A 13,878-nucleotide genomic window follows, 5' to 3' on the forward strand; every position below is an offset into this window, starting at 1 on the left:
TAAACTCGTATCTAGCATTGAAAATTTTATTAATAGAAATATCTTATATTCTATATATATACTACTATAATTAAACATACGTGCTTATGTTTAGGAGACGTACATAATTACTAAACTGAGAGAGCGCTCAAGCTCGATTATACATAGTTTTTCTGGGTCTATCGCAGAAATAAAAAATACAGAACATTTGATATCACAGTATTGAAAACAGTGCCAGCTGAATTCAGCTACGTTATTACTTCGATAAATATTTCACATTTTATAAATAGAAATAAAAATTTATAAGTAGAAATAAGTAGAATAAAATGCTTCTGTTAAATAAATTACGCAACATATAGATTATATTATTGTAACGCATTGCGGAATACATTTTTCTATCAAATAATCGGCCAAGTTAAATAGATTTACCGATCTTGATTACCGAATTGATAAATGTATCGATTAGATTAATATCATGTATGTGGAAAAGTAGATAACAATTTGAACACAATAATACAGAATTCGCGCTTAACTTATAAATATATGCAAATAAAACTATCATAGTATTATTTTCTACTGATTAATTGATGTACGACACCTAAGAACGTTAGGCAAAAAATGCTTACAGCAATAATACATACAAATCGCCAGCCATCCATACCAGAGCAACCAATAGAATTTGGTACAGAGATCGCTGATACAAGTATAGTACACAGACGTTTCGTAAAACTTAGGTTCCTTATTTGTATAGTTTGTCAAATTCGTCACATTATTTGTACATTCATTTTTTCTTTTATAAAGAATACAATTCATAATATCTTTTTTACAATAATCCTTTAAATTATTTTTAATCATTAAAAAATTGTCTTTTGGGTTGATCTCGTTGTTAAGTACAACGCTAATTTTTTGTTTGTATGAAAACCAATTGAACGTATTGTTTTCATCGTAGAGATAAGAAGACGTCTTTACCTTTCGGAAAATTAAGAATTTTACAATAGCCTTGATTTTTTTCTGAAGAACCACTTTGCTATATCCTTTATTTGCCGTATCCACGGCCGCATTCAGTTTAAGACGTCTATTTCGATAATTGTTCTCTTTCTTGACAGTTTCCAATAACAATTCCAAGATTAACAAGTTGAAAAATTTGGTCTTGAAATGCATAAGGTTTTCTAGGTCGTTTTTTAAGATTTGCAAACATCTGTCGTCGAATATGTCCGTAAATTCATGGAGGCGACTTCGATCGTTGATTTTTAGGACTATATAGCTGATTATCGTCAGAATAAAATTCATTACCCTGCTTTGAATAGTTTGTCCTTCTTTTAAGACGGTTGATATTTCTTTAAGCTTCCCATAGGATAGAAACGAACCGTTGTATTCGTTCATATATTCCAGCATCATGGTCGTTCACGAAATCGATAATTTCAAAAATTTCGATATTATTATTCTGCTTTTGTTTCAAACTGTAATTCCGCTCGTTCAAGTTATTTTTAACACTTTTTTCCTATATGAATATTAATCGACGGTTGGTTACGTAATCGATTCACAATTCACGTTCAAAAGAATTACTTAAAGGATAATTTAAATGAAAGTATCGTTGATTGTGCGCGATTCCAAAATGTCATCAACAAGTAATGGTGTTATTACTCTGACGATATTTTTGTTTACGTTCAGTCGGTGGAATGTTAGGAATGGACACAGTATGTGTGAGTATATCAGACTGATATAAGTGATCATATTCATTCTAATAAACTTTATTGATCTAAATACGAACTAAACTTACAAAAGGTTCAATACATAAAAAACATAAAAAAAAAGAAATATTCAATAAATAATCATAAGTGAGAACTTATATGGAGAAATTATTTTCAAAGCCAGAATCTTGAAACGGATGACTTCGAATCGGGGAAGAAGTACGATTATTGTGCAGGCAAAGATCTTCATAAAATGTAGAGTTCCTACGTGGATTTCCGATATCGACCGTGTCCAAGTGTTCTAGAGAATTCCATGCCTTACCAAAAAAACTCTCCTCCGTTGTGTCGTCTGTCCAAATGAATTCTGCGTTGCCTTCCGCATAGGAAAGAAACGGTTCCGCTGAAATTTTCTTTTTGATCGAGGAAACGTGCTGTTCCAAAAATTCCTCTTTTACCTGCTCCTCGAGCGCCAGGAACGATTTCAACGAATTACTGATCATGTTATCCATCGAAACGAAGCGGTTAAACGAATCGTTTGCATTGTTAGTTTGGTCGATCGGTTCCACGGACGTGTTCAGTTTCTCTGATTCATCCGAATTGAATATGGAGTCTCTCATTAGAATCGGCACGTCTTCGTATTCTTTATGCTTCAACGCGATGCTGCTGAACGTAATGACATCCGGTATCGAGGACAGAGAAGTCGTTGCTCTCGTGTGGAAGGAGGAATTGCTTGGGCGTTTGCCGGCTGTTCGCGTAGTTTTAATGCTGTTTGGCGACTTATCGAAGGCTACCATGTTCTTAATCGCATCACGACATTCTTTCACCTTATCGAGCATTTTAGATCTCCAGGAACTACACTGAACCATCGTGGATGACGCGATGTTTGATGACGATAGCAATCTATTGCAAGTTGGCGAACTGCTTTTGTTGGAAAATTTCGCGTTCCACCTATAAAAGCCATTTAATGATCGCGTTCAATGTTCGTGGCGTTTATTTCACCGAGAAAACTGGTATTGCAAAGAAAAAAGACAACATTTCAAACACGGTAGTTTATGAAACTTACGCTTGGGCGATATGATTCATGGTGTAATTTCTTCGTTCATTTAATGGCAATATAATGAATACGTGACCGGCAATGGGCTAATAACAAATAATTTCGAGGTGTCGCTTTTACCGTAACAATGATCGCTCGAAGGTCGTGCTTGAATTTACTAAACATTGCGATACGAAATTCGAGTTAGAGCATGTACCTACGTATGTGGTATATCTTGTCAGGTAAATTTTTCAAATTTTTTGAAACGAAAAATCGTTGAAACCGATTAGCGAACCGATAGTGGAAAAATATCACCGCAAAATTATTGGGTAATATTATGTTTGCGCGTAAGACTCTATTTATGTGATGCGTTGAGCAGATATAGAATAAGCAATTTTGCTTATTGGTGAAGTGAATTATGCTGAAAAAGGGCTCTCGTCCACAAGAGCCTTTGTTGTTTATTGGCCTTGAAGAAATCTGCTCCGGAATTCCTAATGAGTATAAGACATGGTCTTTTTTTTGAATGGAATCTTTGTTAATCTAGGCTAGCACTACTGTAGAACTCTATAGTCTATATTACGAACTTCTCTTATTTAAAGATGCGAAGCAATCAATGGAGAACAAAAAAAGGTATATTTACAGTGCTTACAGAAAGTATACACGATTGTATTTGTTATGCATATGAATTAATTTACATATTATAATTAATTAGCTATGTTAGAGTTCTAAGCATATTAGATTTCATAGCAATTAGTAGTACTTTCATATGACTATAAAAAGTTGGTACTATGAAAATGAAATGTATAATACTATAGGATTTGCATTCTCATTTCGTTAGATACTATTTTCATTCAAAATACATCTTTCCAAACAACCTTCAACTTCGTTCTAGTCCGTTGATTGTATTTCCGCTTACAGTATTTTGAACGATTACAGAAACAATAATCATCACTGCGTCATCTATCCTTGAAACAGAAGTTTCCTTTTATAGTTTCGAGAATTGTTCTCATATTGATTGTACGTGCTTCGCTGCAGTGCAAAAATGTATTTGCGTTGCGAGAGTCAGAAACTACCTTATTTTTTTATTTCTGTTATTCAATGTTGTCCTAACCATTTAAATGAGTTATTAGCGATTCGCATTTTGTAACGATTCTACAAAGAAAAAAGAGAATGAAATACTTTCTGCTTGACAATTTCTTCTTTTGATGCAATTTTATTTACTCGCAGTATATACACTCTTTAATGAAGGTTAACATTGGCTGAATGCGATTAGTCTTGTCCGTGACAGTGTCCACATTATTACGTATGATGTCATGTCGTCCGGAGCATCGAAATTTTCCATGGCATTCAATAAATCTAATTGACTAAATAAGGGTCAAACAAGTACCGAATTACACCGTGGGATTATGTAAGTTCAAAGGGGATATACCTTACTATTAATTTATACTGAATCTGATGAGCTATTTCCTGTCATTTTACTTGTTTGCAATGAAACTTTTATTATTCGAACGGGTAGTACTTATGTCCCTTTGCACTGTAAAAAGGAGTAGAAATAACATTACTATTTCTTTGCAGAATAACAAGAATAATTAATTTACAATTTAATGGACCATCGGGATGCTTACTCTCCAAATCGTGCAACACGTTGATGCGTGCCAAGTTTTGCTATAGAGGCCATTTCCTCATCCGTTAAGGAAAAATCAAATATATTCATATTTTCTTTCAATCGACTCGGTGTTACTGTTTTCGGAATGATAGCGATTCCTTGTTGCAACTGGAATATTTCGATGGAAAAAAATTAAATTTTATGTCTGTAGATAAACGGATCGATGTTTTAGTAAATTCCATTTTAGCGATATAGCCTGTGTTAACGAGCAAAGGATCGATTCACATATACATACGTATGTAATCGTATATTGTATTCGTATGTGTAATCGTATGTGTATATCTATTACTAAACTTATCTTTACTGGTGGAAATGGCCCGAATGGTAGGTTGCATTATCGTTAAACGAAATATCGAAATATATACAATAGTAGCTATAACCGCAGAACATGAAATAGTACTCTCCACACAGTATTTAAATAAGATAGTTATCTCTAAAATGATAAAAAATATTATAACTAGATATTATTTACTTACGACATATCTTAGAGCAATTTGTGCTGTCGTCTTGTTATACTTTTTAGAAAGCCCTACTAACACTGGATTGTCCAAGAAAGTTGGTATTCCCGCCTTATTACCTGGTTGTCCTAGCGGTGAATATCCGGTTATCGTGATATTATGTTTTTGGCAGAACTGTATCAATGGTTTTTGATCCATATTTATGTTCACTTCGACCTAATGGAAGTAATAAATTTTAAATTAATTGCGAATTAATTACACAAGTAGTGCAGAGAACAATTTGTACCTGGTTATTTACAGGCAGTATCTTGGCTACAGCAAGTAAACGAGTGATCTGTTCCTGATTGAAATTACTAATTCCGATACTACGAGTTAATCCTAATCGCACACACTCTTCCATCCCTTTCCATGTTTCGAGGTAGTCAGTATCCGACATCAAAAGTGCCCCATTTGCGTCTCTGGGCATTAAATCGTCTCCTTCCTAAAAAATACTTAGTACATTTTTTAAAATGCCCATTAAACAGGTAATTAAAACGTATTGAATTAGAACGAACCTTGAAGGCAAATGGCCAATGAACCAGATAAAGATCTACATAAGTTAATCCAAGATTTTCTAAAGATTTCTTACATGTTGGAACTACGCTTGACTCTTTGTGGAAGTTATTCCAGAGCTGTAAGAAATGTTATATGAAATGTCTTCATCTCTGATAAAAAATAAAATTTAAAAGTTTTAAATAAATTTAATTACTTTAGTTGTAACGAAAAGATCTTCCCTTTTCACAGTTCCATCCTTGATCTTCGCTTGAATTGCCTGACCAATTTCTTTCTCATTTTGATAGAAGAACGCTGTGTCTATGTGACGGTATCCTAGGTTTATTGCCTCTATTACAGCTGCTTCCACCTCTCCAGCACGGGACTGGGAAGGTACAAAATTTAATCCACTTTATTACTGCTATTACTCTCGAAATTTTATATCTCACTCTCATTTTAAGTAAACATCTAAAAAGTAAACCGCTACAACGTTTTTAGAACATCTTTATGAATAGAATCGAAAGTATAAATCACATATATCAATACCCGAGCTGCGGATATTTATGCAAATTTGCATTTTGTTAATATAATTATAATTAAAAGAATGAAATTTCATTAGAGATTTACTTAAATTATTACTTTACTTCGCTAAATGTTATAACGAATATTTTGCTATTATGCTTTATTTATATAAAGCAATTATATATATATATATATGGGGTTAGGTATATATATATATATATATATATTATATTGGGGTTAGGTATATAGTATATATTATAGTATATATATATATATATATAAATCAATTATATTACTTTATACATTATATGCATTATATGTATTTTTATGCCTTAACATTTTCTATAAACGTGTAGACATTCTTGGTTTATCAATAACAATTCCATCATATTTTTCTCAAATTTAAGGAACTTTTTAACGATAGTACAATGCGACTGCGTCGAAAATGAGTCAGAATTAAGGTGCGAGTATTTTGAATAAACGACGCAACGTGGTCAAGTGGTGCTTTCAAAAGAATTTGTTGAAACTTTTCACGTAGATGTAATCATAATGTACGATCGATATCTGCTTCGATTATTGCGTCTTATCTTTAAATATGTATAAATACGTACCTGATACGTACCAAGACCAAAAGCAGGCATTTTATATCCATTGGAAAGAGCAAGAGATGGTATTTCAGCCATTACTAATTATAGATTTTAAGTAAGTCGTCAAAACAGTAGATCTCGTTGGTGAATTTTTGTCAGAAAATTCCGCTGCCACTTGTAATCAGATGTAAAGTGCACAATATTCTAGAAACTAACTGATTGAACTGTATCGTTGAGTCTTCTATTCATACTATTCTACTCTAAGTAAATCATTATATAACGATAAAGATGACGCGAAACAATTCTAGCCAAGATTAGATAATTGCTCAATATTATTATGATATTTCAGAATGTTATCAAATGGTTATTTTTTGTTTTCGTTAACGAAGAAGACAGCATTTATTTTGATAATAATAATATAAATCTTATGTATGTAACTTGTTATCCTATGCCGATATACGAAATATGACGATATATATTTCGGATTCTTAGTTTATGAATATTGAAGAAAGGTGGGAGATATATATATTTTTTTAAGCAGTAGTTATTTTTATAACAATGATTTATTAAAAATAGAAGTAATTACAAGCATGAACGAAAATTACATAGAATATATGTTCTTATATATATAATATACGTTTAATAAAACAAAATGCTTAACGAAATATTTCATAGAATAAGACAGTTATGTAAAATAGTGAATCTATTTTCTCTTTTAGAATTCTATAGTGAACGGATAGTCCTTATGTCCCTTAAACCTAAATGTAAAACTTTGTTGTAATTAAAATGTAAAAACAAGAAATATGCACGTTTAATCACTGTATCCGCATATTACTTACTCTGCAGCAGGACAAATACGAATTCCGCGGTCAAGTGTATTGATGGTTGCAATTTCCTGTGATGTTAACTTAAAGTCGAAGATATTGATGTTTTCCTTAATACGTTCCTTCGAACTAGACTTAGGTATAGGAATGGTACCAATGTCGATCTATTGATAGAATAATTATTTCAATTAAACGTTTGAAGTCCATTGCAGCGCATTAATTACTTTTAAAAAAATGCTCGTTTCATAAACATCTTTTTATATATTTACACATTACCAAGTATCGTAAAACAACTTGCGCCGGAGTCTTCCCATACTTTTCGCTAATCGCGATTATTTCTGCTGCTTCGATGGTAACTTCTGGATCGCCAGGTTTCGCCCAAGTACGCTTAGGAGAACCGAATGGGCTGTAAGCCGTGATAGATATGTTACGTTGCGTGCAGAAATCACGTAGTTTTTTCTGATTTAAGTTTGGATGGCACTCCACTTGACACATGACAGGTTTGATTTGGGCGATCGATAAAACACGATCGATCTGTTGGGAGTTAAAGTTGCTAAGACCTATACTTTTAGTTAATCCCAGCTTTACACATTCTTCCATAGCTCGCCATGTATCGAGATAATCCACGTCTCCATACATGGGATTACCTTTCTCATCGACTGGCCACAGACCTTCAGAATTTTCCTAGGATTATAATGTTTCTACATAAATAATGCAATCATTTCTTTCAATTACTTTTCAAGCTTATTATGTCAATACCAACTTGTTGAACGGAAAAACGAATTAATAAAGTCATTCGGATGATAATTCTTTTTACAGATCTACCTTCTTATATACAGCTTTATTTTTGTTATATCACATTTTAAAACTAAAATTAAATTATACCGTATTTACAGTTTGGAATAAAGAATGTTCTAACTGAAATTGATTGGTCTTAATTTTCTAATAGTAAAAAGCTCTGATGAAGAGACAATGCGGTCAACAGATTTGGAATGCATAGTCAAGTTATGAAATCTTACATCAAATCCCATGGGCCAATGAACAAGATAAAGATCAACATAATCGAATCCGAAATTTTCAAGTGATTTTTTGCATGCTGGTACTACCAATTCTTTCCTGTGCATCGAATTCCATAACTGAAAGTACAAAAAAGTTAGTGTTGAGGTTGATTGATAGAATAACGAGTGGATGAATTTGTAATAGAAAAATATATTGAAATAAATAGAGGTATAAGTATAAGTATAGTGTATGCTGATTCAGATCCTCACTCTTACAGTGTTACAATACGATAGAAGCAGCTATGATAGGGAGCACGTTCATATATTTATAGCAAAGTATATTACCAAAAAGTTAACCTTGTAGCTCTAGCTGAAGGCTACAAGAAACAGCAATAGAAATCTACATATAGCTCTTTTGTTTCTAGATCTTGTAATCCAAAACATAATTTATATACAAGGGCACAATAATATAGATCGAATTTTTTGTATCACTAAATTCTATTCTCTTCGTAACAGTGGTAAAAGAATAGGTGTAGAGTTTTTCTTGAAGTAATTACTTCAACAGTTAGTAGCAAAATTAATGCCTAGAAACTTTGTCATTAGGCAGAAAATTACCTTTGTCGTGATAAATAAATCTTCTCGTTTTACCACACCCTCGGCAATTTTATCGCGTAGAGCTTTGCCAATTTCCTTTTCATTGCAGTAGATATAAGCACAATCAAAATGCCTGTAACCGGCATCCACCGCGTCTCGCACTGCTTGTTCAACAACACCTGGATTGTCCTTAAAAAATTTACATGAAAAAATTATCATTCAGTGGTATATATATTATCATACTCTGTCCGATCTTAAAAAATTTACATTTGAGATTTGTGAAGAAAATTTTGTAAGGTCCTTCCTGTTAAAAGAAATACTTTAATTGCTGAAATCGTGAGATCTATGAATAATTCAAAGCTTTAAAACCACTATTTTGTCGTGTCATATAATGTTATTGTGTTTTTCTCCATTTTCATCATTCTCCATTATTAATGAAGAGAACCTGACTATAAAATAGTGATATGTAATAATTTACAATACGATAAAGAACTTTCAAACATACCAGTTTAATAATTTTGTAAGTAAATTTGTCAGTAAATAACAAATAATAACTATTTTTTACATTGTTTTCTTTTATTTCAAATATCTTATTATACTTTATCTTTATATCTATCTATTACTTTATATTTATCTATACTTTATATACTTTATATCTATCTATTATTGTACTTTATACTTTATGTTAACTAGAAATCTGTCAAACGTCTCTTTTAGAATATAAAGTAAAAGATTTGGCCGATACTTTCGTACATCTGTGCATTATCATATATTAGTTTTAAACAAAATACTCACTCCAGCTTGCCAAGTACCAAGTCCTAAGACAGGGATTTTTTGTCCATTACTTAAAGTATGCATAGGTACAGCCATCCTTTAACAGTTGTTACTGCAACATGCTATATCAATCACTCTAAAATTCACATATTAGAATGAACTGAATTTATAAATGTTAAGATAAGTTCCCCCCACTTAACAACTTACATATCATATGTATGTTAGTCTTCTGATATGAAGCAAATTATTATATAATTAAAATTGTACTGTTGGTTGATTTGGTATATAATGTATAACGTATCTTCCTTTATGAATATGCAAATTGATTTTATAAAAATTATTGCAAATGAATACCATATGATATTATATAACAAAGGTATTAATTGTAAGATAATACAGTATTAATCTGCATACTGGATTGTTCCTAACCAGTAATTTCAGGCTTTTCATTTTGTCTATATCTTTTCTGTTTTGTTTAAACAGTTTAAGATAAGATGTACACAGAAACGTAAAAAGGTTATGCATAAACTTAAATGACCCAGTATGCAAACGACATTAGCAAAAATAAGGTTGTAAACGAAGAATTAGGAATATTGGCAAAGCTAGAAAATAATTCAACAGTATATAAAATACGGACACATGCATATATTTTATATGTTATTTTATATATTACCTCATAGAGAATGTTCAGAACATATTTCAAAATCATCGAAATCGAGCTTTTCGGCAAGTTCACCAATATGGTGGTCGTTTTCAAGTTTCCTGTGGTTTTTGCACAAAACCATTAGTGTCGTTGCATGTACAATACCCTAATGACACTCTTTTCATGAGAATCCATCCTTATAATGAAATGTAGCAATGATCAAATATTATTTATCATGATGCTACATAAAAAAATGTTTACATACATGTATCTTACATAGTATGTTCACTATGGCTTTTTTGCCCGATATGGTGTATCCTATGTACCTTGTATTAACATTAGTATGTCTTTACATACACACACAATTTAAAATAATGAATCATCAATAGTCAAATCAAGTTAATTTCACAATAAATAAATATGAGTTAATTTATTTCTTTATGTCAATAGAAGAAATATAGTTTGTCACAGCATTATCAATTTCATTAATCATTATTATAATTATTTGATCTTCTATTAATTCTCGCTTATAAATATTCGATAAAATTTACGTCTTCAAAGTTAAGCTTTTTGTGACTTATTTTAGATTCTTTAAAAATATATATCACGAGTATAAATATATTTATTTATCTTAAACGATAGTATTTTACTGATGGATGTAAGTTTTGTTTTTCACTTTAGTACAGATATAATTAAGTATGTCCATCCAAACTAAAGATGTTTCTGCTGTCATTCAGAGATATAACAATATACCATTTTTATTAATAATATTTTTTTGCAAAATGTAATTTCTTTCTTTTGTTTGTCTTATTAATGGTTTTCTCTTACTATTTTACATATATTGAAAAACATTTTCTCGTAAGTTTCCCAAATATTTTTCCAATTTCCATTTTTGAAAGTTTTGAGATTAATGTATGCGGATTCTGTTTTCTTTCGATAGACTTTGTTTACTTGTAGTTTTTGTAGTTGATGCTTTATAGTTCTATTAAGAAAGTTACTTAATTTGTAAGTATACTTTAGCATTAGATTGTTGATCATTACTTCGGTCTTTAGAGTTTTAACTTTGCTTTACAAACATGTAAGTGTTTTTCCATTAGCATTGCTGTTAATTTCATATTTTACTTCGTTAAAGATTTCAAATGTAAGCACTGAAACACTTTCATTACAGAATGTGAAGAGAAAAACAATATTGAATTCCAAATTATCAATATATCCCTATATACAGTTTTATGTGTTACAAAACACGTACAATGTATGTTTTATCAATGAAAAAATTTAATGACTGAGTATTCGTTTATATACACTTGTATTTTTCATGAAAATTTACGGTATAGGTACAAGAATAGATATAAATATCTTTATAAAGGCTTTATTTTCTCAGTATCGTTTGTTGATCGTGGTTTTTCTTTTCTGGAATTTTTATTTTGATTTCTTATCTTTTTCGAATTTTCTACTCCATTTTCTAAGTCTATTCTCGTTCTTGCACGCGTACCAGGGCCCCAGTTGATCGTAGGATTTTGTTGAAATCGCGTTAGCTTGTTTTGCCTAGATAATGGATTGGCCAGAGGATGTATATCAAACGAAACGTTCGTTGTCATTGGTGTCTTTAATATTCTTATCGCGGGGCTATCATTTGATAGTTTATCTCTTTTCACGGAATTATTTTTTTCCCATGCACGTACAATATCCCATATAACTTCATTTGGAGCATCCGTCTTTACAGATGTTTTGCAGGCATGTGAATACGATACACAATATCCTGCGTTTAATAATGCAGATCGAAATGTTAACATCGACGGTGTAATACATTTGATTGTAGACATTAAACGACTAAGAGTATAATATAATGGAACGTCTAACTCTTCGCGAATAACATTTAAAACTCCTTCTATTCTTTTTAATGTTGCCAACTTCATTTCGTCTAAATTACATAGAAGATTAGATACAAAATGTTGGTCATGCAAAGGACCTAACCATATCGGTCCCCCTTCATGTTGCCTATGCTGACAGATTTTACAAAGTTGATCCACATAAGGTAAAGATGCTAATTTGTAGCCTCCACTAGGCTTCTTATAACATAATGGTTGAGTGTTGATGCTTTCGCAACCTGTGCATTGGTACACCATTCCAATTTTAGTTGCATTCTCTTTACATTTAATTTGACTGGAAAATACTTTAACAAATACTCTTATATAAAAATCAGCACTTATAGAAAGTACTGGTACTATGTATCTACCATATCGCCCTGCGTGTGAAGCAATACTTTGCAATAATATTCTTAGTGCCATTTCATGGCATGCTTTAGATTTTAAAGAGATAGCTCCATATTTAAGATAACAAGTTTCAGGAGAGTTACCAGCTAATACTGCCATATCTGTAGCTGTGATCATAAGTAGTCCATCGTCTGATACACATTGTACCGCACCATCTAGAAACGTTGTAGGACAACCATATGGGTCTAAATCTATTACGTCAAACTTGTCCTTTCTACTTTGATACATGAGCAATGTTGCATCTTCGTGACTCGGTTTTATAAGATTTTCGACTCCATTGTGTTGTATATTATTTTTAATGCTTTCAACTGCCTTGGCAGAAATATCATTGGCTACGATTTGTTTTATGCCTTTCACTTCTTTGGCATACCGAATGCTACGTAAACCAGTAGCAGATAAAGCTTCCAATATGACAATTCCGTCTTGTTTTTCTGTGCTTGTCTCTGTTGGTTGCTTCTTTATTCCTTTTATGTAAGTTGTTAACACAGCTACGCTAAGATCCCTGTTAAATTCTTGAACAGGATTATAAAATACGTTTGTATTGTCAACTAAAATTTCTGCCTCTCCTTCCTTTATACTTGTATCTAATTTTGGTTTTTTTACGCACTGTTCCATGTTATAAAAATACACAATTCTTAGACCTCAAAAATATTGAATTAAAAATTTCATATAATTGAAAGTATAAAAATAGTTGTATTTTCTATCTAATATCTTAATATGGTTACTAAAATTTTACCTACGAATATATTAATTTATTATAAAATATTCTTTTAACATGTGTGTCTAAACATTAAACAATATACTAAACGAGGCGATTTTTTGGTTATGTTTACTATAATCTGTGAAACGTTACGTGGACTAATATGTAGCATTCTGGTAGTATAAACATACAAATTTAATATGTTTTAAAATATCAAGGGGTGCCAATATGATACTGTTAAGTATAATTATCATATATTTTATAATCATTAAATTAGATAATGTGCATAAATAGGTTATATTTTTGCAATAACAAATTGTTATTAGATGTACACTGTAATTTCGCATTTCACCAGGGGATGACAGTATTGTGCTATACCTATTGTCGGTATAGCATTTTGTCACGGCGAGGTTATTTCGTGGCTGGCATACCGGCTTAGAAATTCAACACTGATTTTAACGTTCTCTATCAGAGAAGGATTTTCCTATCTGCCTAACTTGATAAGGTATTTATTAACAAATGAAGATCTTCTTGTAGCAACTAACTTTATTATCCGTGAAGATTGAATTCAATGTAATTCCTATGTTTGCCGTACCAAATCGCAG

At 31.5% G+C, this 13,878-nt stretch overlaps 4 protein-coding genes and 1 pseudogene across 12 annotated transcripts; all 5 read right to left on the bottom strand.

Moving 5' to 3' along the window:
* Nucleotides 1–459: 459 nt before the first annotated feature.
* Nucleotides 460–1,586, bottom strand: LOC112212524 (annotated as a pseudogene).
* A 128-nt stretch (nt 1,587–1,714) lies between these two features.
* LOC100749107 lies at nt 1,715–3,751 on the bottom strand. The gene is made up of 2 exons (XM_003484744.4): nt 2,734–3,751; nt 1,715–2,618 (listed from the first exon to the last, which is right to left on the bottom strand). The coding sequence occupies exons 1-2, from the start codon at nt 2,751–2,753 to the stop codon at nt 1,826–1,828; spliced, it is 813 nt and encodes a 270-aa protein (XP_003484792.1). The 5' UTR covers nt 2,754–3,751; the 3' UTR covers nt 1,715–1,825.
* A 144-nt stretch (nt 3,752–3,895) lies between these two features.
* On the bottom strand, nt 3,896–6,761 carry LOC100749224 (1,5-anhydro-D-fructose reductase). 4 transcript variants are annotated; one of them, XR_001102161.3, is made up of 8 exons: nt 6,492–6,761; nt 5,576–5,743; nt 5,382–5,498; nt 5,114–5,308; nt 4,846–5,043; nt 4,329–4,477; nt 4,133–4,237; nt 3,904–4,059 (listed from the first exon to the last, which is right to left on the bottom strand). XR_001102161.3 is itself a non-coding variant. In XM_012383615.2 (7 exons), the coding sequence occupies exons 1-7, from the start codon at nt 6,561–6,563 to the stop codon at nt 4,204–4,206; spliced, it is 933 nt and encodes a 310-aa protein (XP_012239038.1). In that variant the 5' UTR covers nt 6,564–6,761; the 3' UTR covers nt 3,896–4,203. The 4 variants fall into 4 exon arrangements, 2 of the variants coding, with proteins under 2 accessions (XP_012239038.1, XP_024222050.1); XR_001102160.3 differs by having other exon boundaries at nt 3,904–4,067; XM_012383615.2 differs by having other exon boundaries at nt 3,896–4,237.
* A 417-nt stretch (nt 6,762–7,178) lies between these two features.
* LOC105680533 (aldo-keto reductase family 1 member B1) lies at nt 7,179–10,733 on the bottom strand. 6 transcript variants are annotated; one of them, XM_012383563.3, is made up of 7 exons: nt 10,331–10,733; nt 9,679–9,769; nt 8,905–9,072; nt 8,311–8,427; nt 7,568–7,975; nt 7,307–7,455; nt 7,179–7,225 (listed from the first exon to the last, which is right to left on the bottom strand). In XM_012383563.3, exons 2-7 carry the CDS (start codon nt 9,751–9,753, stop codon nt 7,183–7,185), a joined length of 960 nt encoding a protein of 319 aa, XP_012238986.1. In that variant the 5' UTR covers nt 9,754–9,769; nt 10,331–10,733; the 3' UTR covers nt 7,179–7,182. The 6 variants fall into 6 exon arrangements, with proteins under 6 accessions (XP_012238986.1, XP_012238983.1, XP_033176009.1 ...); XM_012383560.3 differs by having other exon boundaries at nt 9,679–9,779; XM_033320118.1 differs by having other exon boundaries at nt 9,679–9,793; nt 10,331–10,732.
* Nucleotides 10,734–11,489: 756 nt separating this feature from the next.
* On the bottom strand, nt 11,490–13,261 carry LOC105680525 (probable tRNA (guanine(26)-N(2))-dimethyltransferase). The gene has a single exon (XM_024366240.2). It carries the CDS (start codon nt 13,186–13,188, stop codon nt 11,659–11,661), a length of 1,530 nt encoding a protein of 509 aa, XP_024222008.1. The 5' UTR covers nt 13,189–13,261; the 3' UTR covers nt 11,490–11,658.
* Nucleotides 13,262–13,878: the final 617 nt, after the last annotated feature.

The sequence above is a fragment of the Bombus impatiens genome, unplaced genomic scaffold, assembly GCF_000188095.3.
Source record: "Bombus impatiens unplaced genomic scaffold, BIMP_2.2 scf_0020, whole genome shotgun sequence".
NCBI lineage: Eukaryota > Metazoa > Arthropoda > Insecta > Hymenoptera > Apidae > Bombus > Bombus impatiens.

Excerpts from the sequence above, each read along its gene's own strand:
- LOC100749107 (XM_003484744.4), bottom strand. The coding sequence starts at position 2,753 with ATGAATCATATCGCCCAAGC. Across the intron at positions 2,619-2,733 it reads ATGAATCATATCGCCCAAGC|GTGGAACGCGAAATTTTCCA; the intron begins GTAAGTTTCATA and ends TGGCTTTTATAG.
- LOC100749224 (XM_012383615.2), bottom strand. The coding sequence starts at position 6,563 with ATGGCTGAAATACCATCTCTTGCTCTTTCCAATGGATATAAAATGCCT. Across the intron at positions 5,744-6,491 it reads TTGGTCTTGGTACGTATCAG|TCCCGTGCTGGAGAGGTGGA; the intron begins GTACGTATTTAT and ends GTACCTTCCCAG. Across the intron at positions 4,478-4,845 it reads AAATTGCTCTAAGATATGTC|TTGCAACAAGGAATCGCTAT; the intron begins GTAAGTAAATAA and ends GAAATATTCCAG.
- LOC105680533 (XM_012383563.3), bottom strand. The coding sequence starts at position 9,753 with ATGGCTGTACCTATGCATACTTTAAGTAATGGACAAAAAATCCCTGTC. Across the intron at positions 7,456-7,567 it reads AAGTTGTTTTACGATACTTG|ATCGACATTGGTACCATTCC; the intron begins GTAATGTGTAAA and ends TTCTATCAATAG. Across the intron at positions 7,226-7,306 it reads CGTATTTGTCCTGCTGCAGA|GTTTAAGGGACATAAGGACT; the intron begins GTAAGTAATATG and ends TTTTACATTTAG.
- LOC105680525 (XM_024366240.2), bottom strand. The coding sequence starts at position 13,188 with ATGGAACAGTGCGTAAAAAAACCAAAATTAGATACAAGTATAAAGGAA.